General features: G+C 46.9%; 1 protein-coding gene across 1 annotated transcript in view; it reads left to right on the top strand.

Moving 5' to 3' along the window:
* Positions 1–27,975, top strand: part of RNF166 (ring finger protein 166) — a 168,376-nt gene that overhangs the window by 45,388 nt on the left and 95,013 nt on the right. The window contains exon 2 of the mRNA XM_078669372.1: positions 19,188–19,344. Within this exon, the coding sequence (XP_078525498.1) occupies positions 19,188–19,344 (157 nt within the window). The remainder of the gene's footprint in view (positions 1–19,187; positions 19,345–27,975) is intronic.

Below are 27,975 nucleotides of genomic sequence, written 5' to 3'. Positions count from 1 at the left end.
TTCATTGGATTTTCCAGCTCTAATCAAATCAAATGAAATGCATCACAATTTTCAGTTTGTTTTTACTACTTTTCATTTACTGAGGCTTTGGGACTCCTGCTATGCAATAATTTGCTTAGCAGGATTTATTTTTGCAGCAGTGACGTTATATTACAGCACTTTTCAGTGAACAATCCTTAATACAGAGCATTTTAGCTCGAGTGGAAAAGGATGGTATTAACACCCTATTGCTTTCTCATTTTTAATACCTGAGGGAACAACGTTTCATCAATCAAAGGGTTTCTATGTGTTGGAGCGCACACATATTGATTCGAGTAGATGAATTTGTATGGCCGTCCAAATCCAAAGTTATAGTGTTGTCATGTCCTTGCCCTGTCCAAAACATAGCTTGCTCTTTTGAACCAATTTGGTCTGGTCAGGCATGCACCCTTTAAAAATGACAGTTGTGGTGGGCGTGCACAACAGTCTACATCTAAACCAATCAGTTGATCATATAGCCATGCCTCCTCATATGAGCTGCCGGCCCACTACCACTTGTCTTCCAGTTACAATACCTCAATAATCACACATATATTATATCCAAGCGTATCCTAGGAGGAAATTCGTAAACCCTGAAAACTTAAAGCAAACAGCATCTTTTTTTCCTAGACTTTTCTGTGGGAGGCAGCAATGTATCTATTGACAGATGACTCCACATTCTAGTGATCTATTTATTTAGTTGATTGGAACACTTATTAGCAAAAGCCGCTCCACAGCTGAAGAAGATTCAGTAACCTCTTGAAAAGATAGGATGGTTGTACAGAGATTGGTGAAAGAAACAGGCACCAGTCTCAAGTCAGCAGCGTTCTGACAGCGTTAAAACAGAATGGATGATTGTTTAAAAAGGAATTTTTTAAAACTCCATTCAAAAGATTCTAAGGTGGTAGTTAGTCTTTCAAGAGGATCCAGCTAGTTTCAATGATGGGCTCCCTTAGCTTTTATCTCTTGTTTGCCAGTATTTTTTCTCTTTATACTTTTGGGTGTAAATGAGATGTGCATCCCTGTAGTTACAATCTCAGTCAAAGTTATAAAGGAGACTCATGGCTCAGAGACACTCTGGGCTTTCTCCCAGACAGGATTTGGAAATTAAACATGACATTTCGAATGTTATTCTTTGTTCTAGTGGATTTTACTCCAGTTGTGTTTAGAAAAGTCCTGTTTGCTCAGGCTGTCGTAGAGTCTTGAAGTTTGCTTTTGTATTCCTTGGTGTTTTTGTGAGGCCTTTTAGTGCACTGATGTAGTCTGTTTTTTAATTGTCCAACCAAGAATGGACCTGGTCTCTTGTGAGTTAAGTTCTGTGCTTTTGTGGATAAGAAGGTATAGTCCTTGTCAGCAACATAAGTTGGTGGTTGGTTCTTAGGTCTCGCACCTGGCGATTACAGCGCGAAAGAGCTGTCTCGCCTGCGAAACCTATAGTCACTGGCTCTACTTCCCAGGAGACAGGAGATGGGCACGCGCAGCATCCCGGAATCGGATCAGGTCGCGCGCGTGAACATGCGCTCCGATTCCGGCATGCTGTTCACAGTCACAATGGATCAGGACACGCGCACGCACACACACACAGACACGCGCGCATGCACACACACGCACACACAGACACACACACGCGTACACATCCCCCCCCCCAACTCCACTCACCGGTCTCTTTCCACGTGTCCCTCTCTCCCTCGGCAGCGGGTCAGTCTCGGCAGCAGGCGGGGCTCTCCATGAGAACGGGAGCCCCGCTAGCTCACACGCTCACTTCTGGCTGGCTTCACGGGCACAGGAGCGCGGTGTAGGCTCCCGTCTGCTTCCTGTCTTTTTGCGGCCTCTCCCCGTCCCAACACAGGTTGCCTGGCTTCCTGTCCAAGCCGGGCTGCGGTGAGTTTCTCAATACCTGACTTGTTTTGAATTGTATTCAAGTCCCTATAAAATTATTATTATTAAGTCAGGAGTATTGCATCTGAAGATCTCAAACTTTTTGCAAGGTTCTGAGTGGTATCATTTTAAGAATGTTTTGAAACATTTTAAGTAAGCCTCATTATAAAGTTTATTTTAGTATGGTTTAGGGATTGATGTTCGAAAGTTACAAGATTGTTTGTACCGTCTTTAATAAAGTTATTCTTCCAAAAGACAGTTGCAGCTCAGTTTCGATCACAAATCGGGCCAGTTTTCACAAAATCAAAAATACTTTTATCAGTCGTCTTTTGAACATCCCACACAACCTCTGCTATGGTGTAGTTTCAAAATAAGAATAGTGGCAGGAGTACTCTCGCGCTCAATACCAATAGCAATAGCAAGAAGAAACTCAGCATTCATCCTCTGATCGTTGTTTCCATTAAATTCTCTGGTTGCTAGTTCCTGCACCAAGTCTTAGTTTGGGCACCTCATGTATTGCAATCAATTTAAACAATCCTGGGCTTGATCTTCTAATTTGAGCGTTGACAAGTTTACTTCAGTTTGGCTATCGTATCTATTAAAACGGACACTGTTTCTCCTCGTCGCCCGGTTGTGTTTTCCTTCACCCACCCCCTCATCTTTCCTTCTCTCATTCTTGGTTTACCCCCCCCCCCGCTCCTATCCTCTCTCCCCTGAATCTCTCTCCCCTTGACTGCTTTATTCCTTAAATCTATGTGTTTAACGCATGTAACTTTGCTCCAGTAACTCACGTAACTTGTAACTATGCTCTGAAACAATGTTTGTCCTGATGTCCTCTGATATCTCCGGGTCTAGCCAGCGCTATATAAAACTTTTCAAATAAATAAATCAACTAAATGACCATACCCAGCTGGCTTTACCTCTTTTCTATAGACCCGGGCTTTGAAAGTATAGGTGCTATCCGGTACTGAGGACCTGCATTACCCTAATCTGAAAGGGAGTACATACATTTCTCAGCACAGTAGCAATACATTTAATGGGGCTGTACCAGCATATATCAGGAGCTAACAGGTACCGTAAAGAGTGAGAATCTTTTCTTCTGTACTTCCATTTAAAGAACTCCTATAGACTGAGAGGTAGAGCTCAGAAAGAGATACATTTATGATTGCATACACAAAGAAGCACTGTAAGACACTCATGCATAGTCACATATCCCTATAAGCAACTATTGAGATAATGAAACCAAAACTAGTGGTTAAAAAAGGGTGGACAAACTACAATTCACCGCGCCCAGTGCCTGGACCCCTGGCCCCCGACGTTGCCAGCCCACACAACGGACCTACGACGCCGCCACCCTCATCGCACTTAAACCCGACCGAAACAGAGCCTGCTACCGAGCCACCCCGAGACGCACCCACGGACCCTTCACCTGCCAAGCCTGCAAGTTCACCTGCCTCCGGACCTGCACCGCACCCGCCAAGCCGAGCACCAGCAACAATCACCTCATGTGCATCCTGCTCAACACCCGCTCCGTCCACAGACACGCCATCGAACTTTGGAACCTGCTCGACACAACTTCACCAGACGGCGCCTTCCTCACAGAAACCTGGATGAACGCCTCCTCTGCGCCCGACATCGCCATAGCCATCCCGGACGGATACAAGATCACCCGGAGGGACCGGGTCAACCAGACTGGAGGAGGCATCGCCATCGTACACAAGAACACCATCCGCATCACGACCGACTCCTACGACACCTTCTCCGCCGCCGAGCACCTCCACTTCCAGATACACACCGACCCAAAGACGACCCTCAGAAACACCCTCATCTACAGACCCCCGGGACCACGCACACAATTCAGCGAAGACATCGCGGACTTCATCAGCCCGCACGCCCTCCCCTCCGCTGACTACATCCTCCTAGGGGACCTCAACTTCCACCTGGAGAACAACAAGGACCGCAACACTGCCGCCCTGCTGGACAACCTCGCCAACCTCGGACTCAAGCAACTGGTCAACACCCCCACCCACTACACCGGCCACACGCTCGACCCTGTCTTTTCATCCAGCAAGCACATCACCTTCAGCCACTCCACCGGACTTCACTGGATCGACCACAGCTGCGTCCACTTCAGCTTCAGAAGAACCACGACCCACCACCACCCGCAACAGGTTCCTCGCAGGAGCTGGAGCAAGATCACCGCAGAGCAGCTCACCACCTCCCTCAGCCATAACCCTCCCACCAGCACAACGGACCCCAACGAAGCAGCCCGCAACTTCACGCAGTGGCTGACCGCCTGCGCCGACGACCTCGCGCCACTGAAGAACCCTCCCAGCAGACCCAGAAGCAAGAAAGCCTCCTGGTTCACCAACGAACTCAAGGACTCCAAGAAGAACTGCCGCACCCTCGAGAAAGCCTGGCTCCTCGACCAGACCACAGACAACATGACCGCCCTCAAACACGCCACCCGCAAGCACCACCAGCTTATCCGCACCACCAAGAAGACAGCACTGAAGGAATGACTGGACAACAACGCCCACGACAGCAAGGAACTCTTCAGCATCGTCAAGGAGTTCTCCAACCCCAGCAACAACTACATCACTCCTTCCCAAGATCTCTGCGACTCTCTCGCCTCGTACTTCCACCGCAAGATCGCCGACATCCACAACAGCTTCGGCGCACCATCCACGCACCCAACCATCGAACCAACGCACCCCACTGCCACCCTCTGCACCTGGACCACGGTAACCACCGAAGACACAGCCCGCACGATGAACACCATCCACTCCGGATCTCCAACCGACCCCTGCCCCCACCACGTCTTCAACAAGGCCGACTCCACCGTCGCACCCCAACTCCGGGACATCATCAACACCTCCTTCAACACCGCCACCTGCACGGAGAGCTGGAAACATGCCGAGCTCAGCGCCCTACTGAAGAAACCAACAGCGGACCCCACCGACCTCAAGAACTTCCGCCCCATCTCGCTCCTCCCTTTTCCTGCCAAAGTCATCGAGAAGACCGTCAACAGACAGCTTGCCGCCTTCCTCGAGACGAACGGATCCCTCGACCCCTCACAGTCCGGTTTCCGAGCCAACCACAGCACCGAGACCGCCCTCATCGCGGCCACCGACGACATCAGAACCCTGCTCGACAACGGGGAAACAGCGGCCCTCATCCTCCTGGACCTCTCCGCAGCGTTCGTCACTGTCTGCCACCGCACCCTAGCGCAGCGCCTCAGCAACATCGGAATCCAAGAGAAGGCACTGGAGTGGATCATCTCGTTCCTCGCCGGAAGAACCCAGAGAGTCCGCCTCCCCCCCGTTTCGATCCGAGGCCACCGAAGTCATCTGCGGCGTACCACAAGGATCATCACTCAGCCCCACCCTCTTCAACGTCTACATGAGACCTCTTGCAGCCATCGCACGCCAACACAACCTCAACATCATCTCCTATGCCGACGACACCCAACTGATCCTCTCCCTCACCAGAGACCCCGCCACCGCCAGAACTAGCCTACACGAAGGGATGAAAGACGTCACCGAGTGGATGAAGAACAGCCGCCTGAAACTGAACTCAGACAAGACGGAAGTCCTCATCCTGGGACTATCGCCCTCCGCCTGGGACGACTCCTGGTGGCCCTCCGCCCTGGGTACCACTCCCAAGCCAACAGACCATGCACGCAACCTGGGCTTCATCCTGGACTCCTCCCTCTCGATGACCAGACAAGTCAACGCCGTCTCCTCATCGTGCTTCAACACCCTACGCATGCTCCGCAAGATCTTACGATGGATCCCGACCGAAACCAGGAAGACGGTCACCCAGGCACTCGTCACCAGCCGACTGGACTACGGAAACACCCTCTACGCCGGAACCACAGCCAAGCTACAGAAAAGACTCCAACGCATCCAGAACGCCTGCGCCTGACTCATTCTGGACATCCCCCGACGCAGCCACATCTCCGGCCACCTGAGGGACCTGCACTGGCTCCCCGTAAGCAAGAGGATCAAGTTCAGGCTCCTTACCCACGCACACAAGTCTCTCCACGACCTGGGCCCCAAGTACCTCAACGACCGGCTGACCTTCTACACGCCCACCCGCCAGCTATGTTCTAAAAGCCTCGCCCTCGCCACCGTACCACGCATCCGAAGAGCCACCGCCGGAGGAAGATCCTTCTCCTACCTGGCAGCCAAGACATGGAACTCCCTCCCCATCCACCTTCGGCTGACACAGGACCATCTCGCCTTCAGGAGACAACTCAAGACCTGGCTGTTCGAGCAGTAGCGGACCCCTCCCCCAAACGCCTTGAGACCCTCCGGGTGAGTAGTGCGCTATACAAATGCTATGATTGATTGATTGATAATGGCACCGCGCGCTGCCCTTTATACTGGAGACATGCGATTCAGAGCTGGTTCTAGTTAGCAAGGCGCTAGTAACTTGGAATACCATTATGCTTTACAACCACCATAAATCCTTGCACTTCCATGCTAATCACTGTCTGAATAGCCCGCTGGGTTGAGGTTCACAGTTGGGCACTGGCTACCGGTGCCCGCCAGCACCTAATGACTTCTTGGCTAATGAACTGTCACTTGCAAGGCTGTTCGTGGCTTGTTAAATGAGACAGAAACAGAACAGGCTGAAATAAAAGTCTATCATTTGCTAACCGGCCTTCATCTTCGCTAAGCAGTGTGCTTCCTTTCTCAAGATTGCGCCTGGGGGTCATAAGACGATGGAACAAAATGCATAATTTTGAAGCCCCTATGGCAGTTTATTACAGCGTCTGGGCGTACCCATCCCACCACGCTGCACTCGAAGGGCTGAAACAGTGTTTTTAGGACTGTTTGTGTTTTTATTCGGAAGTTACTTTACAGCAGTCACTGAAGTGTCACATTCCTCTCAAAATGTGCCCCCTCCGAAATGCTTCATATTTCTCTCACAGCTTCACTTTAATATGCCACACTACCTAATGAAGTAATGTGGTATTTTTAAGAGTGGCATGCTAGTCAGTCAGTATATCTAATATCAGTGCTTTAAATGGAAATGCATAAGTGCTGGTACTCGCTGTCCAGAGTATCTGTTTGCTCCTGAAAAGTGCGGGTACTCTCTTATTAAATGTATTGTAGCAGTGGTGAGAAGTGCAGGTACTCTCCCTTTCAAATGAAAGAAGTGCAGGTACTCCGTATCGCACAGTAACTGCTCATTTAAAACACTGTCTAATATCCTCCTTAGTAAATGCAAAGACAATATTGTATTTGTGGCAGAATTCAATGCTTAATTTGTAAAAGATAAGTGCTTGCGCGCAAAGTTTTGCTTAGAGGCCCACAGCTGGAACCAAAGATTTGGGAAGTATCAAAGAGCAAAGCTTAGTCCTGACTTTCATCCACTACAAGATACTCCCTGCCCATTATTTTTCATTTATTCTTGCAATTTTATAGAGGGCAGACATGGCCCAAAGGCGTCCGAGCGCTTCACAACAGTAGCAGGTAACAAGCCTTTGCAATGCAATAGGCCTCGCATTTACACAAGTTTAAGCTATTGGCATTGTAAATGACAATGCCTTTTAGTTAAGTTTTAAAAATAAAATGCATTGTCATTTGCAATGTCAATAGCTCAAACTTGCGTAAATGTGAGACCTATTGCATTGCAAATGCTTGTCTTTTGACACTGGTGTTATTTGTTGCCTGAACAAAAGCTAATTAGAAACAAACTCTTTTTTTAGGTCTCGGCTAGTAACGCGCGAAGCGCGTTCTCGCCAGAGAACTATAGTCGGCGTCTCAGCCGAAAAACGCGACGAGGGGAGACAAGAGCTGGCCGCGCCCCCAGCATTCCCTATGGCGGCGTCGGATTCCGACGCGCGCCTTCGTATCGGGTCGCGCGTGTGAGCTTCTACCGTAGACAGCTCACGTGACGTCGCGCGGGCCAATCCGAAGGCGCGTGTCGGAATCGGCTCTCGCAGTCCCGCCCCTTCTCGCCGGACCGGCACTCGCCCTGCACGTCTTGTTAGGACTTGCTAAGGCAGGCAGCGGGCCGGGCGTCTGCCAGCTCGCCTCGGATTCCTGCGGCGTCCTGGGTGAGTGGTAGAGGAAAATGTGCTCTGCAGCCTTATTCAGTTTACGTCTAGTAGCGATCACATTCCAAATCACAAAATAATAGTTAAACAGAGCAAAACCCACGGAGAGATATCCAGAACACTAATATCTTGATATTTCTGGCAACTGACTGGATAAGCCTCGTCGTCACCAGCTATGCAACCCCCAGGCCGCAGACCCTGAGGATTTGTGCGTGTTCGGCGCGGTGCGGACAGTGTTGAAACGCAAATAATAGGCCCGGCGCCTACCTTTGTTCAGGTGAATTAGTAAACAGACCCTTGGAGCGGAGGAGAACCACCTTTTACAGCGCGCGGCAGAAAAGGTGGATTCTGGGGGTCACCTGCGCGCCGTGGGGGGCGGGGCCAGGGCAGAGTATCATTGGAGCGCATGCCGACTTTTTGAAATGTGGTTCACATAATTACAGTGAGGTAACCTGCGGGTGCACGTACTGTGTGGGATTGATATTGCTATGAAAGGCACATAACAAACGAAAGGGATGCAGAAGCGTTCCAATAGTGTAATATTTATATAGCGCCTCATAATGACCCTGACGAGGAGAGCACCAGTTGTCACAAGAACACATTCATTTTTGGTAGGCACGGGGAGATTAAGTGATGTACCCAGAATCACAGGACAAGGAGCGTACCGCTGCTGGAGCGCTGCGTGCGCATTTACGCGCTATATAGCGATTTTTAAACGAAGCCTGTTTTCTATTTGCTTTATTTTTCTTTATTATTCCCTGCTTTTATCCCCTTACTCACACCATAATCGGTTTGTCACCGCCGCTTGAGCGGGTCCGGTTCTTGGGGTGGGCTGCCGGTTTTGGGCGCCATCTTGGAGTGGGGTGAGTGGTGCTGCAGTTACTATCAGCTGCCTGCGCTTTAGTGCGCAATAGCCAGCGAGGAACGCCTACTTAAGGCGAGTCCTCATTGTGGCTCGCCCTGACAAGGAGCGTACCGCTGCTGGAGCGCTGCGTGCGCATTTACGCGCTATATAGCGATTTTTAAACGAAGCCTGTTTTCTATTTGCTTTATTTTTCTTTATTATTCCCTGCTTTTATCCCCTTACTCACACCATAATCGGTTTGTCACCGCCGCTTGAGCGGGTCCGGTTTTTGGGGTGGGCTGCCGGTTTTGGGCGCCATCTTGGAGTGGGGTGAGTGGTGCTGCAGTTACTATCAGCTGCCTGCGCTTTAGTGCGCAATAGCCAGCGAGGAACGCCTACTTAAAGCTCCTCCCCTAGCGTAGCGGGATCGCGTAGCGGGCGCGCCTCCGCGTGGCCGGAGTCGTGCCAGAGTCCTGCCCGTCTGCGCCCGTCTGCGCTAAGGCCGTGCGGGACGCTGCGGCTGCTGTGCTGCGACAATTTTTATCTTTTGTGTCGCTATGCTGACATACCCCAGCGAGAGCTTATATTCCATCGGTCAGGTGAGCCATAGATGTAATCTACCGCCGGTCCATCCGCTTTGCGGTCCGTACCGCTGCACATGTAACGGTTGGGCACTTGACTTCCCGGGGTCCATCCTCCAGAATAACTGTTCAGATGCTCACTGCCATAGGGGTTCTTTGACCTCTCTGCGGATTTTAAATCTTAATGTTAGATCGGCATTCAAACATCACCAGAACATCTACGATCTTATTGAGGATGAAGCCCCCGACATTTTTGCCATCACTGAAACCTGGCTCCAGGAAGCGGACGCTGCTATTTTTAATCTTGCATGCCCCCCTGGCTATTCTATGTTCACCTTGAATAGATCCTCTAGAGGTGGGGGTATAGCTCTTATAGTCAGGTCCAGCTTTTCCTGTGTGTGGAGTGCCCTTAATATTCCCGGGTGTGAAAGTGCTTCCTTCAAGGTCGCTGTGAGCCCTGAGTTTACACTCTCCGGGATGGTCGTGTATCGTCCGCCGGGCAGTGATGTGGCGTTTAGAAATGCTTTCCCCGACACTGTTGGCACTTTGGTCACCGACTGTGCCAACTTTTCCATCTTGGGTGACTTGAATTTGCATTTCGACGCCCCCTCCAATTTGACGGTACGCAGCATCTCCTCAGACTTAGAGGCCTTTCAACTTTTCCAGCTGGTCTCTCAGTCTACTCATATTGGGGGACACATTCTTGACCCCTTCTTCACCAATCTGCCGGAGATTAAAATTACATCTATCTCTCCGGTAGAGTGGACTGACCACTTCCTGGTGTCCATTCTCTGTCCTATATCGGCTACTGCTTCCACTTCATCAGCGAGACAGGTACCTAGGAGGTTATGGAACAAACTCAGGCTAGAAGACCTTCATCGTCTTCTATCAGAGGAGCCGCTGGGCCCATTGAATGGCGTAGAAGAGGGATATGACCTCTTCTGCTCCTGGCTTACTAGGGCTCTGGACACTCTGATACCTATGGTATCAACTAAAATCAATACTAGAGAGTCGAGTCCCTAGTACGATGGTGCCCTACGTGCCCTGAAGGGAGCCTGTAGACGGGCGGAGAGGGCATGGCGGAAGACGTATGGAGCTGATTTAAAAGCTGCATACACCACGTCCGTCAAGCTCTATCATCGGGCTATTTGTCGAGCTCGAGCGGCATTTTATGCCGCTGAATTTCAAAACAGCACTAACCCGTCGAAGGCCATCTTCAAGGCCGTGAAAGATCTCATGGCGAAGCGGACTACCTCCATGACCGTGAGCTCTATCTCTCAATGTGAATCCCTGGCTTCTTATTTCTTGGGAAAAGTCCAAGCAATTTATCGGACATTCCCTAGCATAGGGGCTGGTCTGGGAAGTTCCGATGGGACACCTCATCAAATCACCCTGCTCTCATTCCCCCCGCTCACTGTGGATGGATTTGACAAACTTGCGTTGCAAGTTAAATCTGGTTCTCCATCTGATCCAGTAAAATCTGATCTCTTTCGTGATCAGACCTTTATGGGGCGCACTGTTGTGCGTGCCCTTGTCAACATCTCCCTTGAGACGGGTGTAGTTCCAACTAAGTGGAAGCAGGCAGTGGTGTCCCCAATTATTAAAAAACCTTCCTTGGACCCATCTAAGCCCGAAAGTTATCGCCCCATCTCGTTGCTACCCTGGCCGGCAAAGATTACAGAGGCCCATGTTAATTTGGCCCTGTCAGAACATCTGACCCGAACCAACGCCCTTGATCCCTCACAAAATGGCTTCCGTGCTGGACACAGCACGGAGACTGCTCTTCTTGTGATGGTGGAACATCTCCGTGCGAGGTTGGATGAGGGTCAAACGGCGGCGCTGATATTGTTAGATCTCAGCTCCGCCTTTGACACGGTATCCCATAGCATCCTCCTGCATCGGCTCGAGGAGATTGGTATTGGTGGCCAGGTGTTGCAGTGGTTCCGCTCCTTCCTCGACAATTGTTCCTTCTGTGTTTCCATCCCTCCCTTCAAGTCCAACTTCCAGCCTTTGGCCATGGGGGTTCCGCAGGGGTCCTCGCTGAGCCCCACGCTGTTTAATCTCTATGTGAGACCGCTGGCTGATGTCGCCAGGCAGTGGGGCCTTACTCTGGTCTCATATGCCGACGACACACAGCTGGCGGTTACTCTCAGCGGGGACGCGGAACAAGACGCCCCCAGGTTTCAGGCTGGACTGAAGGAGGTGGCTAGCTGGCTGACAGGAAACTGTCTCCAGCTTAATGCCACTAAAACGGAGGTAATGATTGTCGGAAGGGGAGTGGAGCTGTGGGGTGACCAATGGTGGCCTCCCGAGCTGGGACCCACTCCGACCCCGGTGTCGGAGGTGAAAAATCTGGGGGTCTGGCTGGATGCGGGCCTTACTTTTGTAGGACATACCAAAAAGACAGCAGCCTGTTGTTTTGGTCTGTTGAGAGGTTTAAGACCAGTACTTACATTTTTTGATGCCCCAACCAGACAGCTGGTGATCCAGGCAACTATCATCTCCCGCCTGGATTACGCTAGCTCTCTTCTGGTTGGGGCCAACCAGGCTGAGTTAACTCGTCTACAAAGGGTTCAAAATGCTGCGGCGAGAGCGATTGTCGGCCTGCCCAGATTTTGTCCGGTGGCGAATGTCCTTCGCTCCCTACATTGGCTTCCAGTGAGGAAGCGCATTCTCTTTAAGGTCCTCTGTTTGACCTTTAAGATCTTGAGAGGTATAGGCCCTGAAATCTTGTCCAGCTGTCTTTCTCTCTATGTCCCCACTCGCACCCTCCGCTCTCAAGGCCAGGCCCTTGCTGTAGTCCTTAGATTTAGACTCAGCCGCATGGGGGGTCGCTCCTTCAGAGTAAAAGCTGCATTAACCTGGAACTCTCTTCCGGTTGAAATCCGTCTATTAGAGGACCTTATGACTTTCCGGAGAGCAATAAAAACTTTTTTGTTTTAGCTGCCCCCAACATGTCTTATCTTTTCCTGTTGTGTTATGTTTCTCCTTGTCTATGCGCCGGGACGCTCCTTGGCTGGAGTAGCTGCGCGCACAATAAATTATTATAACATAACATAACATGTTGAGAGTCCTTGCTAAGACTCCAGGTTCCCCATATTTGTAGTGACCGCCCTAGCCCTTAGGCCACATCCTCTCACATCCTCAGCATTGGACGCTTTGCAACCATGGGTCTTTCGCCACGGCCATGCTTTTGGCACACCCCAAGAACTTGCACTCGCACCATTCCGAGAACCAGCCCTCTCATGCCACACCCGGAGTCAGCCACCTACACCATCCCAGAGACACTACACTCCTCTTATAACATCCACCATGCTTTTCACAACACTCAAAGCCAAGGATTGTAGTTCATATCCACTAACAGCCTTGCCATCCCACAAAATAAGCCCCATGTAATCTTCAAGGCCAGAGTTTATACACAAGGCCAGAAGCAAACACTCCTGTACCACCCTCCAAGCCAAAGCTCCTAAAGCATCCATGCTGTCAGGGAACCTACGCCATCACAAGGCCCAGCAATCCCAGACTGTCCCAAAGACATTGCTTTTACACCATTCCAAGAGGCAGCACTCCAGACTGTCCCAAAGCCTGCGCTCTCACACTATCACAAGAGCCAGCATCCCAGACCATCCCAAAGCCTGTGCTGTCACACCATCACAAAACGTGTGCTCTCACACCATCCCAAAGCCTGCGCTCTCACACCATCACAAAACCTGTGCTCTCACACCATCACAAGAGCCAGCAATCCCAGACTGTCCCAAAGCCTGCGCTCTCACACCATCACAAGAGCCACCAAACGCCTGCACACTTACACAATCCCAAAACCTGCGCTCTCGCACCATCACAAAACCTGCACCCTCACACCATCACAAAAGCCAGCAAGCCCAGACCGCTCCAAAGCCTGCGCTCTCACACCATTACAAGAGCCAGCAATCCCAGACTGTCCCAAAGCCTGCGCTCTCACACCATCCCAAAACCTGCACTCTCACACCATCACATAACCTGCGCTCTCACACCATCACAAAATGCATATAAGTACAACAGTAACTTACAATATTATTATAGTATAATATTATTGCCAACATTGCTTAATATTTTGCAACAGCTATCTTGCAAATCATCTTTATACACCAATCCACACTTTGCTAAAAATTTAAAGCAACACATTGTCATATACAATGCCAATAACTCAAACTTTAATGCTGCGAAACCTATTGCATTGCAAATGCTTGTTTTCTTTTCTCAACCAATTGTACTCCTGTTGTATTATTTGCCTGGTCCTTAGTCGAATCAAGTGGTTCCCTCAAACTGTAATTTCCTGTAATTATAATCTCGTTTTTGGGACCATTGAGGTATAATAATTTTTCTCACATCCAAAAATATGTGCCTTAGACAACAAGCAGGGAATGTGATTGGCACAAAGTCGACCAGCTCTTGTGCTTCTTCAAGGTCCCACAACTTAATCTTGTAACTTGCATGATGGTTTACAGTTGGATACCAGTAACTAACAAAAAGTGAACGTTTTTAACCAAGACGTCCTTTTAGTGCAGCACATAGCCGTTTGCTTGCAGGCAGTACCTATTGTGCTGACATCCATATTCCAGTGGTTGCATGGCCATGTTTCGAACAAACAGCACTGTCAGGTTAGTGAACCAAAGACTTCTGGCACTGTTAGGAAGCAAATGTTTTCCTTGGCCACAAAGGTGAAATTGTGTTGCATGTGTGCCCTTTTCTTTTGGATTGAGTTATAGCTACTGCTGTGGTTTCCTCCCAGTTACTTTCTGGGAAGGCGTTTTATTTGGGAATGGCAACATGCCTGAACAAGAGGCACCAACTTGTTCAACATGGTTATTCTAGTATTCTGATTGGTTGCATAGGAACCCCATAAAACAGATTCCCCTTTTCCCATTGCAGTTCATGACAGTATGTATAAAAGTGCTTAAATTAGAGTTGTGGTAGGTTTTATAGGGAATAGCATGTAACCTACAGGAACTGGGGTAAAGTCAAGAAGTACAAAGTACGCCGTGTCCCTACTGTAGAAATAGTAAAAAAAAGATCATGTGTTGGTACAGAGCTGACTTAGTCATTGTTCTCAATCATTTAGTTTTTTACGTGTAGCACTTAATCTTAAGAAGTGTTCATATATAGATTAATCATTCACGTTCTTTATATAGAATTGCAGACTCTGTTTTCAAGTTCATACAAAAATATATTGCATTTCAATAAATCTCAGATTAGCCCCATATACATTTATTTTATCACTGCTTTAAGTATCACCAGTTCTTGTAAGCTTTAGAAGAAGCAACACATTAAAGGCTTTCAATGACTCCTAGAGGCTTTCTTTAGAATTTGCAGTTGTTTCAACAGTGTTCAACCAAAAATCTGACTACTACTGTGTACATACATAGAGTTGCAGCATCTTGAAAAGTTGTCAACATGTTTGGCCCTTTAAAATAATTTGCAAACCTCCTCAGGACAATGATTTAAAGGACCTCTAAGCTTTGATTGAACAGTGCTTAAAGAAGTGGATTATATAAAAAGCAGACATTTGAACAGCCTGAAGGGCAACCTTTATTTGAAAGTAAGGTGACATAGAACAGCAAACATTAAAGCACTGTTCACACTGTTGGCCACCAAGATAACCACATATCTTTGGGGCCCATTTGAAAGCTCTTCCATGGTCTTGTTTGTAAATATGCATACATATTTGATCCTTGTGAATGATGTATTGTATCTGTCGAAATAACTCGTATTTAGTTCCATTACTCTGAAAAAACAGCTTACATGCACCCTCTGCAACCTGTCCACACCCTCGCCAAACCTCCACCAAAAGTGAGATGTTGTCGGAGACGGACCTTTAAAGAGTGATTTATTTTGCTTGTTTTACAAAATTCTAAAAGTAGTAATCATTTATGTTTCTTACATTATTTGTAGATTAATGTTTGTCTTTTAGGTTGGTAGTTGATCCAGACAACAGATATTCAAACATATATTATCCATGTTATAGTTCATGTTTGTATACAAAGAAATATCTTGAAGATATTTTAGCATGGCAGTGGTGTAGTAAGACTTCTTGCAACGTTGGCCAACAGAGCAGCTGCATGCTAAAATGGTTTGCTAAGAATAGATTTACAAGTTCAAGCCATTAGTGCATTGCTGCTGTCGAAGTGAAAGCAGTTACACTTGTACCACTGCCGAAAGTCTGAGGAAGAATAAAGGGCTTGCGTTTTAATTGTTGTGGGACTTAACCCATTTAAGTAGGATTCAGTGTTCTTGTTTGAAGGGAACTCAAAATTATAGTGTGACCAAGGCTTTCTTTAAAGTGACATAGGCCCTGAGATTAACCTATTTTACAGATGGGCAGTTCTGTCTCACAGATTGGCCGTAAATCACGCTGATCAAGGTTTCTTCAAAATAGAAATGGTCAATTGAAACTAGGTGTTCCTTTAGCACAATAGAGAAGGGTCTGTAGTGAGTCAACGGAGACACCACTGCCAATTTTAGTTGTGGGGAAACAGATGCATGGCTGAAATGTATTTGTGTTGATTTGGAGCAGTGGCTCCCAGGACTACGTGGTAAGTTTTAGCACTCTGGCAGCATTCTAAAGCTAATGAGGACAAGCCTATTCTTAAAAAAAAATGTTTTTAATTCTTTTTATTTATCAATTAGATGTTCAACTTCACATTACAACTGTGAATAACTAGTTATATTATACAATTCCTGGATCACAACAATTTATCCTGTCTACACATGGGTTCTGCAACATTCAAATTATACGTCTAAGGACTCCGATCCTCAACACCTCAAAGTTAGCGTATAATAATTACTTTCATGTCGGCATTATCTCCTGTCAGATCCCTCTATACTCTACCCATTTCCTCCAAATTTTGTCCCACTTCCTTGGGCATCCACAGCACTGGAATACTGTTTTTTCAACTGCACAGCAGAGTCAAGGTCCACTTCCCAGCCTTTTACTCTAGGGGGTTTCCTTGTTACCCAGCCCCAGGCTATGTTCCTTTTGTCTATTATGTCTGCTATCATGAGCCATAGTGATATATAATTTGGCCATTTGGTGTCCCCTGTAATGCATAGTATGTGCCATTTGGCATCTAGTGAGACACTCTGTTCTATGACCTCAGACGTCACCTGCATGATTTTACTCCAGTATCTCTGTATTAAGGGGCAGTCCCACAATGTATCAAAAAAGTGCCCGTTCCGTCGCATCCCCTCAAGCATTTATCTGTATCACTCCTACCCATACGGTAGAGTTTGATCCTGGTTGTATAGGATCTATGTAGGATTCGTAATTGTATGAGACGGAACCTTGCTCATATTGCCACTTCTCTAGGGCTCTGCATAGCCTCCGCCCAATCATCATCCACTAGGCTCCCTGTCTCTCCCTCCCATGCCTCCCTGAGAGCTCCCAATGGGTCTGCAGTATTGTTCATAATCTTTTTGTGGTTAAGGAAGGTTGCCTTTTCCAGTATTGGGTCTATTAGCACTCTATCTTCAAGTGGTGAATGTGCGGGTATTTGGTCCCCTATTGGGATGTGTGTCTTGAATGCATGTTTTAGTTGTATGTAGTGAAATTGTTCGGTATCTGATATCTGGTATTCAGCCTTCACTTCATGGAAACTCATAATCCCCTGTCTATTCCAGATATCTCCCAAGTATTCGATGACCAGCAAGGACCATCGGCGGAAGCCGATGAGCCTATTCTAACCACCATTTTCAGGAAGTGGTGAAGGTGGCAGGCAACAAACACGACAACTGTTAGTTGGCAGTTGGGTTTTATTTAACTAGAGACCTTGCATTTGTGCAATTTCAGTATAGGATAACTAGCACAAGACATTGTGATAATCTCCCTGAGTTAGATATCTTGAGGAAAGTACTTTGTCAGAAACTAAAGTAGCCATATCTGGCCATCATTTACCTCTGTTCATGCAATACTATTTCAGCCTGCATTTTATTATATTTGGTAAATTGCATTCACTGTCTCATCACAGCTGAGTCAGCCCAACATAGACACTTCAGTACGATGAACGGAAATTTAGGAGCAACATTGGAAACAGCAGTAGTTCCAGCCTTGCCAAGCTGGTGCTAAGGTTAAATTTTTTTTTTTTTATTGCAAGCATATTCCAAAAGAAGAAAGCGTTTTCACTGCCTGTTGGGGCGTGAACGTCCCCTGGATGGGTTTGCAAGTGTGCACTCACTCCTACCATGAATTATCCTAATGTAAGTCTTTACTGTGTGGAGAGGTGCACCATGAATTATCCTAATGTAAGTCTTTACTGTGTGGAGAGGTGCACCAAGCTTGTCTTCCTTATAAAGACAAACAATTGTCCCCTTATTGGCGGACATGATAGGGACAGTGGGGGCTGTGCTTAATTTAAGGGAAGTCGCTGAGCAGGTATTTTTCCTTCTTCTATACGATAGGCGAGTGGCCTACAGACCGCATCACTATCAAGTTCTATCTCTTATGACAGCTGAGCCACTTAATACATTACATGTGTTTAGATAGCTTATGTATGTGATATGGGCAGATGGTAGTATGTGCCATTAGACTGTGTGCAGTGTATGACTGTAAGCTATACAAGATGGAGATTAGAGATCGCATGCCATGTTAGCATTGTGTATTGCTAGCATTTCTGAGAATTTCGTGTGGTAGCAGACTCAACAGTGTGGGAGGGTGGAGACTGGGCTCGCTTTAGATTTTAAAAAGTGTCTGTTTGCCATGTCCTGCCTTTTCTTCCTTCCTGGAGCACTCTCATTAGCTTAGATGGAGGATGTGGGGAGTCTAGAGATAGCATTCTTCTCTGAACTGCAGAGTTAGCATTTGTCAGGGCCTGCACTCTTTATTCCCCAGAGTTGTTGCTCCCAAAAGGATGATGGTTGTTGGATGTGAATGCTTCTGTCCTCCTGCTCATGATGTGGGCTTTGCTTAGTGAAAAATCCAAACACCATTTCCTGCTGCCTACCATCACCTGCCTGGACACAAACAGAGTCACTGCGCTGAATGAAAAACGGGGCAGACACCGCCTTAAACTGGTTCCCAAACAACACATGTGGAGTACATAAATCATCTCTGAGACAAGAGTGTAATAGAAAGACTTCTAACTGGCAGTCAGTGTTCCTGCACTCCTCACTGATGTAGATGAAACCCCACAGTATGTTGGGGAAATGTCTGAGACCCTATACAGAGGTCCTTGCAGCCCAGTCTCTCACATGTGAGGGAGCAAGTCCTGAAGAAGTCTGCAGCCATATTGAAAGAAGCTGTGGGTCTCGCTTGGTAAATGAGTGAGCCTGGCCTGTTGAAAAGGGAGTTCTGGAGGTATCCCTGCAGGAGGAGTCTTTCAAAGAAGGTGTGGTAGAGGAGTTGCTCAGAAGAACTAACTGACCACTGAAGAACTTGCCAACTTCCACTAAGTACGTGGCAGGCACTGCCCAGAAACGTGGGGAGCTCCCTGCCACTAAGGTGCATCTGCCTAGTCCCCTTCATCGGTCCACAATAATTTTCTCTGTCCAGTTTTCCGTCTTAGTACTTCAGCATTGCCTTACTTTACAGTCCCTTACTTTACAATCCCTTTAGTAACACTGGATTCCCTGCACATACCTTTATGCCATATGGAGTACTTGGTGCAGAAAAGTACTTTCTTTTTTATATATAAAGTTAAAGCTGTAGCAGTTTTTATGTTACTCATGCAGGAGAAATGTTAGTGTTGAGAAACCTTGTATTTTGTGACTGTGACATTTGTGGTTTGGGTATTTTGTAATAGATTTCATCTACTTTTTTAAACAGATTCTGTGGTGAGTGTTTACACCCATGCCTGCAAGTAACATCTCCATTGTGTCCCCTCTGTCGTATGCCCTTTGACCCCAAAAAAGTGGAAAAGGCCTCAAGTGTGGAAAAACAGCTTTCATCTTACAAGTCACCGTGCAGAGGCTGCAGCAAGAAGGTAATCCTCTGCCATACTTCATACATAACTTCTCCTTATGTAACAGCAGAGTCTCGTGTGTATATATTTCTTTCCACAAATTATAGCAGTGTTTGAAAATGTCACTATGTAAATAATCTAAAAACACTTTTATTAGGTTTCAGGCTTGTGCATTTTCCGTGTTCATCCTGTTTCCGAAATCCCCTACTATAAAGGCATGACCTTTTTTCTCTACTACCTTACGGACTGACTACCTCTTGAGCTTAGATCAGGCACAGAAAGAAAACCTGCCCTGTATATTCTACAGATAGGCCTCAAAGAGGTCCAACAAACGTTATATTACACTCTGAACCACATAGGAACATCTCAGACACAAATGATCAAAGAAATATAAAAACAAGCATTTACAATGCAACGGTTTCGCATTTGCAAAAGTTTGAGCTATTGGCATTGTAAATGACAACATTTTTATTTATGTGTTGGTTTTGAAAACAGATAAATAAATGGCACGGTCATTTACAATGCCAATAGCTTAATCTCTCGCAAATGCCACACATACACACCCACAGAGAGCCCCCCCACACACACACACCCACACACAGCCCCCCCACCCCACACCCACACGTTTGTGACAGACCTCCTGCTTTCGGGATTTAAAAAGATGCCAGTTGCCACTGCTGTTCTCTTTTTTGCTGCGACAAAAGGGATGCTCGAGTTTTGTTTGGTATGTTATCATTTAACTTAAATGGGCGCTATATACCCTGCTAGGAATGCAAACTGCAGGGTGGGTAAGGAGGTTTCGTATTGAAGGTTTGCCGGGCTGGTCCCTTTCGCCCCGTCAGGGTTCAGCCAGCAGGAACCCCAGAGCCCTGCACGGCGCAGCTTTCGACGAGGCGAACTCTAAAAAGTAAGTCCAAACAACCAGGGCTTTAAGTAGGATAAAAAACTGGGGGGGGGTCTCTCAAAGGGGTGTGGCCGATGTAGTTGGGGGCGTGGCTTAAAAACACTTAAATTGAAATTCTGCGTTTAGCCTAGTGTGTTGCCCGACTGGTATTCTGCTGCTTTAGGCATTACAACCAGATAAATAACACAACAAGTAACATTATACCTACAACAAGCTGGGACTATTGGATTTGTCAACGGTTGTAGTTGCATAAAATAAATAAGCAACAACTATGGCTTTAATAGCATACTAAAAATGCTTCAATTCTGAAATGATGAGAATGAAAGTACTATAACGAGTCTCTTTGAAGTTACATAAAAAGGCAGTGAAGGGTGGTACTACTGCTGCAGAGTTAAGATTCTTTTTTCACCCTGAAGGGGAGGGCAAAAATGGAGTGCCCGATAGGGACCGGTCTCAGCACCTGCTTTGTTGAACTGCCGGGTGTTGAGCACCTGCAGGACCCGGCCCGTTTAAAGCCCTGCAAACAACCCTGATAAAAGTCTGTGGGGCTAACAGTTCATGAGGCAGTCAATGCGGACAATGCCATGCTATGAAAAAGGTAAAAAAAAAAAATCTCAAGGCCGTTGCTCGTGAGTGCGCCTGTTAAAATAGGCCTAGAAAGGGGTCGGTTTCTCGTTCTGTAGAGGTGGCACTCCTGGTCTGACTGGTAGCTCCCACCCTGCACAGACAGTGTGCATTACCAGGCCGATAATTATCGCATCCAATAAAAATGCGGCACAGAGATGTTGGTGAACAGTGTTTGAGCAGGCATCGTAGTTTATCAGATCACGTGCAATCAAACGCCTAATCTGTCATTCAGTTTCTCCCAAGGACAGAAAGCGCATTTGAACCTAACTAGTGTTCTGCATGTAGCCATTCATGGTTAGTCAATGCATCATCACAGCTGGTAAGATAGCTCAATGAGTGCAGAGTTCACTGCTTTGATCTGTGTTTGACATGCAAGCCGCACAATGGGATACCCTCTAATCATTCTGAGGCTGACAGGGCGAATGCCACAAGGACGGGCGACAGCGTCCCTGTGCCAGGAGGCAACTTGATTTGTGTTATAAAGATGGCCGTTATCATAAAATCATAGATCCATGACAACACTGGAAAAGCAAACACACTATTCAGTTCAATGTCGCAGCCTGCTGCTAATGGGACACAGGGACACATTGGAAACGCACTCACGCGCGTGAGAGGCAGTCCTGCTCACGTGCTGCATCACCACCAATCCTTCCCGCACCTTTCACTCGGCCTACCTTCGTCTGGGAGCTCACATGTATGGCCGTGGGGTTTAAACGTGGCTGTCAGTACACCAGAAACTAGGGACAACAAAGCATGCGGGCTGGTGCTAGGGATCGAGCAGGCCTTTATAGTGAGCACCGTACAGCCCTGGTTCGTTCTCAAGTTCTTAGGATCAGCTGTAACTGTTCTGTGACTGACTTCCGAATCTACCGGATTCCTTCAGAAGATGAATCAACATTAAGTTTACATTTGTGTAGGTGAGATACTGGAATTTTTCGCATTAACTGACCGCATCAATTTAATCGATCCGACCACAAAACATTTATACAAGACAGAGGGGCAGTAAGTCTGGCCTTGGTAGGGTTGTGCGGGCGGAGGGAGGGGGGAGCGGGACTAAGGAGAGCTGCGGGCGGGGGGAGGGGGGGGAGCGGGACTAAGGAGAGCTGCGGGCGGGGGGGGAGCGGGACTAAGGAGAGCGGAGAGCTGCGGGCGGGGAAGCGGGACTAAGGAGAGCTGCGGGCGGGGGGGGAGCGGGACTAAGGAGAGCGGAGAGCTGCGGGCGGGGGAGCGGGACTAAGGAGAGCTGCGGGCGGAGGGAGGGGGAGGGACTGGAACAGAGCAACAGGTCGTTTCGCGACATGTGAGCAAGCGAAATAGTTACTGTAAGGAAGCTACTACAGGGGAACCCCTTAACAAATGAAACAGAAGCGAAAATATTTCAAATGGGGACCTTCAAAACACGGCTCTGTCCGCAATCTACTGGTGACGAGCACAAACAAGTCAGGTCCCGGGCCAGCCAGCCAGTCACAGCGCGGCCCGGGTAATGACGGCACGGGGGTGTCCCGGGCCGGCAGCCAATCGCAGCGCGGCCCGGGACAAAGGGGCGGGGCTTAAAAAAAGCACCAGAAACGCCCCCGAATCGCGTTTTCGTGAGAAAGCGCGATTGACAGCCTCTGTCTCCCAATGGCTAGTCTCCATTTATGGAGCTAGCCAATTGGAAACAGAGGCTGTCCTAACCTCACTATTGAAAACAATAGATTTCGATCTGGGAGTGGCTTCGCCCCTCGCCAGGTTTCGAAACCTAAAAAATATTTATTAGAAAATTCATTTTTTTCCTCATTTAGATATATGATATGCAGAAATTCATGATAAATGAACAAAAAGTATTAAAAATAGAAATACATCAACAACTAAATCAACTTCTGGTCATGGCCCACACTCCAAATGACACAAACATACCAACATACATACCACTCAACTCACAAATCATACAACACTTCGCAGAGATGTCAAGAATAGAAAATGAACTGGGGACAGTTGGAATAATATCCCAGATGGTTCAGATGCTTCCCAATCGGAACAAACGCCAACGCGCGTTTCGGTGTGAGGCCCAACCGGGGCTACACCTTCATCAGGGCAGAAGTAAGAAAGAGGGAGAGGGCCACAAGGAGAAGGGAGGTCTGTAGAGGAAACATATTAAAAACATATTTCAGAGAATGTCCTACGGAAGGTTCAGAGCAGATTATATACATAAGGATAATATCAAATAAAATAAACCTAAGAACTTGAAACTTGGCCTGGTGCACAGTGCTGCAAGAGGGTTCTAATCAACAGAGCACCACCCCTAGATGGGGCAATTGACGAGTGACCACCTTCTCAGATAGCACCGATTCAGAAGGTGAGGGCCCATATGATTCCAACTACGATCCGAATCCTCATTTTCCAGAGAGACAGGAAACCTTTGATCGACCCTCCCGAACCAATCGTTTTTTAGGGAACCGCGGGGGAACTTCAGACCAAGAGCTCGAAATCCATACCTGGGGAATTACCATCAGGGTCAGGGCCAGCCCCAGATGTATATCCAAACCAGACAACACCAGTGTTGGACAAGATAAAAAACATCCCGGTCTTTAATCTTTCTAAAGTGGAAGTCGAACCAGAGACAGTTGGATTGTTATCTAGGGGTTTTTCATTTGTCCCCACGACCAATTTTAACAAGTTTGAATTCCTGAGGGACCTATATTTGTTCTTCAGGAAAATAAGATTGAAGAAATGTTTCCTGATGCGCCCCCCTATTGGACCTGTAGAGAACAAATCTGGTCTGAAACCTCCCTTGACCTTCACCCCCAATCTGGAAGAGATTGGTAGTGAGATAAGCATATTTGAAAAAGCAGTAACTTCTAAAATTAATTAAATCTTGAAATTTGTCCCTATGGCCCCTGCTAACCTTACCAGAAATGAAGAAAATACCTTGGAGTCCTTAAAAAAGAACAACTCTCTCACGATCATACCATGCAATAAGGGTGGGGGCATTGTCATATTTGACACCCCCACCTATATCGACAAAATGAATCTACTCCTCTCGTCATCTGGATGTCTCCTTTTCATCCTATTTGATATTATCCTTATGTATATAAAATCTGCTCTGAACCTTCCATAGGACATTCTCTGAAATATGTTTTTAATATGTTTCCTCTCCAGACGTCCCTTCTCCCTGTGGCCCTCTCCCTCTTCCTCACTTCTGCCCTGATGAAGGTGTAGCCCCGGTGGGGCCTCACACCGAAACGCGCGTTGGCGTTTGTTCCGATTGGGAACCATCTGAACCATCTGGGATATTATTCCAACTGTCCCCAGTTCATTTTCTATTCTTGACATCTCTGCCAAGTGTTGTATGATTTGTGAGTTGAGTGGTATGTATGTTGGTATGTTTGTGTCATTTGGAGTGTGGGCCATGACCAGGAGTTGATTTAGTTGTTGATGTATTTCTATTTTTAATAGTTTTGGTTCATTTATCATGAATTTCTGCATATCGTATATCTAAATGAGGAAAAAAATGAATTTTATCTGTAGAATATACAGGGCAGGGTTTCTTTCTGTGCCTGATCTTTGTTTTCCCCGTTTACCTGCCTTCCATTGATGTGGGGTCCCCCTTCTTTGTGGTACCTCTTGAGCTTATTCTGGTAGGCGGTGTGGCAAGTCTACTTTAAATAACTTGGCATATAGCTACTGATTGAGCTTTGCAATAATCACCACTCTGATTCCACTATTACATTGTTTTAGCTGATAAGGCCACTATACTTATTAGTTCTCTGCTTCTTTTAATATTTGTGCCATAGGCTCTGCCTTGACTTCATTTTTCTTTGTTGTTGCACAAACATTCCTCCCGTTTAGTAAAAGGTGTAGTGTAAATAGAATTGTGATGCTACTTTTGAGCAGTGTTCCAGCAAAAAAATGATGGACTTAATGCTGACTATGCATATATTCTCCCCCAGTCAAAGAATCTGGGTTAAATCCAGCATTCTTTTGCCCACTACACCACCCCAATTTGGACCCAGCCATATGCAAATCAGCCTTGACCCTGTGCCTCATGGGAACAGTCCAGACCGAACTGCTAGGCCAGGTCCTCCCTGGACCGGAAACACGCAACCGGGACCTGTTTCAGGGTATGTCACCCTTCTTCAGCCACGCTAGCTTGAATCCAGTGGCACAGTGAGCAAGGGACCCACATCTGGGCATACCCATCCCACTTAGGGCAAAAAGTGTTACAGCAAACAAATGATGGCCGGAATGCTGACCATGCAAACATTCTCCCCGTCAAAAGATCTGGGTTAAATCCATCTTTCTTTTGCCCACTACACCACCCCAGTTTGGACCCAGCTATATGCAAATCAGTCTTTACCCTGTGCCTCATGGGAACAGTCCAGACCGAACTGCCAGGCCAGGTCCTCCCTGGACCGGAAACAAGCATCCTACTAGCTACTTTTGAGCAAGCATGAAGGAGGATTATCTAACGCATTATCCCTAAGGAAACTTTGTTCTTGCTCATTAGAAAAACCTGTTTTTCACTCGCCCTCTTAATAGATTTATTAACTGACAAAAATGGCAACTTTCCCACAATTTACCTTGCTTCATGCATTGATTTTGGTGCAGGCTTGCGTTTGAACTTGGGTAAACGTTGTGCAAATGCGTAACTAAAAATAGTTTTTCACATGAATGACAAAACTGAACTCCTGTAAGGGAATCCTTCTGTATACAGTAACAGCTGACACATGCACAAGACAAGAGGAATATGGAAGGTTCTAACATTTTAAGATGGAAGAAGTATTGCAGGACTGCTGCCCATTGGCGCTGCAGCAAGAACCATAATTTCAGAGTAAATCAAATTCAAAATCTTCTCATTTGAAGACTAAAATTCGTTTTGTGGAAGACCTGTTTGCTTCTTTTAATAACCATGGATGATATGGTGCTGATTTAAGTAATAATACTGCAATTTCTGGCATGCTGGACTGCCAAAAACACTATACAAGTTAAGCCTTTAGGGTATGGGTGCATAATGCCACAAAAAAATGTTATTCCCAGAGGAGCCATTCAGCATCACAATGGTAATGATTTTAGCCGAACCATTCAGTTATCAGACCATCATACACACCTGCCTAGTTTTACATACATATATATATTAGTGAAATCTGAGCACCATGTTTTTGCAGTTTAATTTTGGGCGCAAAACACGTGTAAACATTTTCAACCGCGCATTGCCTACATACTTTTGAAAGGCTGTTGTGTTATGCAATAATTCTGTCCCTCCCACTTACGTTTTGTATCTTAACCATTCATTCAGATTTGCTGATAAAATCACTATCATAAACACAAATAACGCATTCAGAGCTGGTTTCAGTCCCAAGAACAGGATTATGAAATGATGAGGTCGAGGCGCCCTAAAAATGTCTTGTGAGCTAATTTTATAGACAGTGAAGATAGGCATTCTATAGATCTATGTTGCAGAGCCAATCAGTTTTCTGGAAGAAGGGATAATATTGTTGCACTTTTAAATTTGTCTTTGATGTACATGCCAGTGTATTTTAGATCGAAAATTGGTCTCTAACTTTCTGTATTGTATTTTCACAAAAGGCATCCTTTTGTTGCTAGAGTAAATGTGGTTGACTGCATCTGCTCTTTTGAAGGCTGTCTGGATTTCTTTTGTGAAACTACTGAGGTTAACCTTTCTTAACACTACCTTGGATCTAAACACATGATGGTTTCTCTCCAAGTCTGTTCGAAAATAAAAGTAATCCTCCTGATCGAATGCCAACATTAATATGTGAAAGAAAGAGTTACTGGCATTTTGAAAACTGAGAACGTGCCTTCCGAATGGTTGGGCATCTCCTCTTCCTCAAGAATACCTTTCTGCTAATGTTGAAATTGCTGTTAAGGGGCCCAGCCCCTCTGAAACAACTGTTTTTAGGTCTCGCCTAAGCCATCGCGTTAGCGTTGCTATGGCGAGATATTAAGTAAGGGGCTTCCAAAAGTGCTCCCAAAGTGCGGATCGGGTACAGTGCATGTGCGCTGGGCCCGTGCACCATTTGTCCACCTGCGTGATCACTTTCGCGGCCGCTTTGATATTCTCAGTGAGCTGCGCGGCCACTGAGAACATCAAAGCGGCCGCGAAAGTGATCACCATTTGCCATCCGAAGCCCTCACTTTACTGCTTTGCTTGTTTTTCTTATTTCAGCACTTCGTGGGAGACCATTTGCTTTCTTGGTCCCTCGTTTGTATACCGCTTCCCACTCACAACCACCAGCTACAGCCCCCATGCCTTTGTCTGACCGTATTATCATTGCTACGTACGTGACTGTGCAACATGATGTTTTTGTTTTTGTTTTAGCTACAACTTCTCCGCATTCTTATTCTACGTCCCTGCACAACATTGCCTTTGCGTTTCGCGTGAGTGATGTTTGTGTTTTGGTTTTAGATACAGCCCTCTCACAATGCTATACTTACATCAGTTGGTGCGCTCAGCAGAAAGGATAACAAGCATTTACAATGCAATGGTCTCGCCTTTGCAAAAGTTAGAGCTATTGGCATTGTAAATGACAAACTTTTTATTTATGTGTTAGTTTTGAAAACTGATAAATAAATGGCATTGTCATTTACAATGCCAATAGCTTAATCTCTCGCAAATGCGAGGCCTATTACATTTGCACCCACACACACCCACAGAGTCACACACACACACCCACAGAGCCACACACACACACACACAGAGCCACACACACACACACAGCCACACACACACAGAGCCACACACACACAGAGCCACACACAGAGCCACATACACACACACACAGCCCCCCCCACACACACAGAGCCACACAGAGAGCCACACACACACACACACAGAGCCACACACACATACACAGAGCCCCAGAGCATAATTCCAAGAGCCAATGCAGTTTAAAAATTACTTGTGAAGAAGCATCCGGGGCACCGTGGAGGCGCGGACAGCTCATTTGCTACCATGCGCTCGGTGGTCCATCACTGGGTGCTGAGGTAAACACCCTGCGTCACGAGGCCACCAGAGACCTAAAAAAAGCCCCACTACTCCGAGGCCTGCCCCTCCTGTCACACACTGAAAACATTTTAAAGCATTTTAGCAGATTATGTCGGTCAGCCCTCCACAGGGC

The sequence above is a fragment of the Lissotriton helveticus genome, chromosome 12, assembly GCF_964261635.1.
Source record: "Lissotriton helveticus chromosome 12, aLisHel1.1, whole genome shotgun sequence".
In the NCBI taxonomy this organism is placed as follows: domain Eukaryota; kingdom Metazoa; phylum Chordata; class Amphibia; order Caudata; family Salamandridae; genus Lissotriton; species Lissotriton helveticus.
This window is presented reverse-complemented; position numbering and strand designations above follow the sequence as displayed.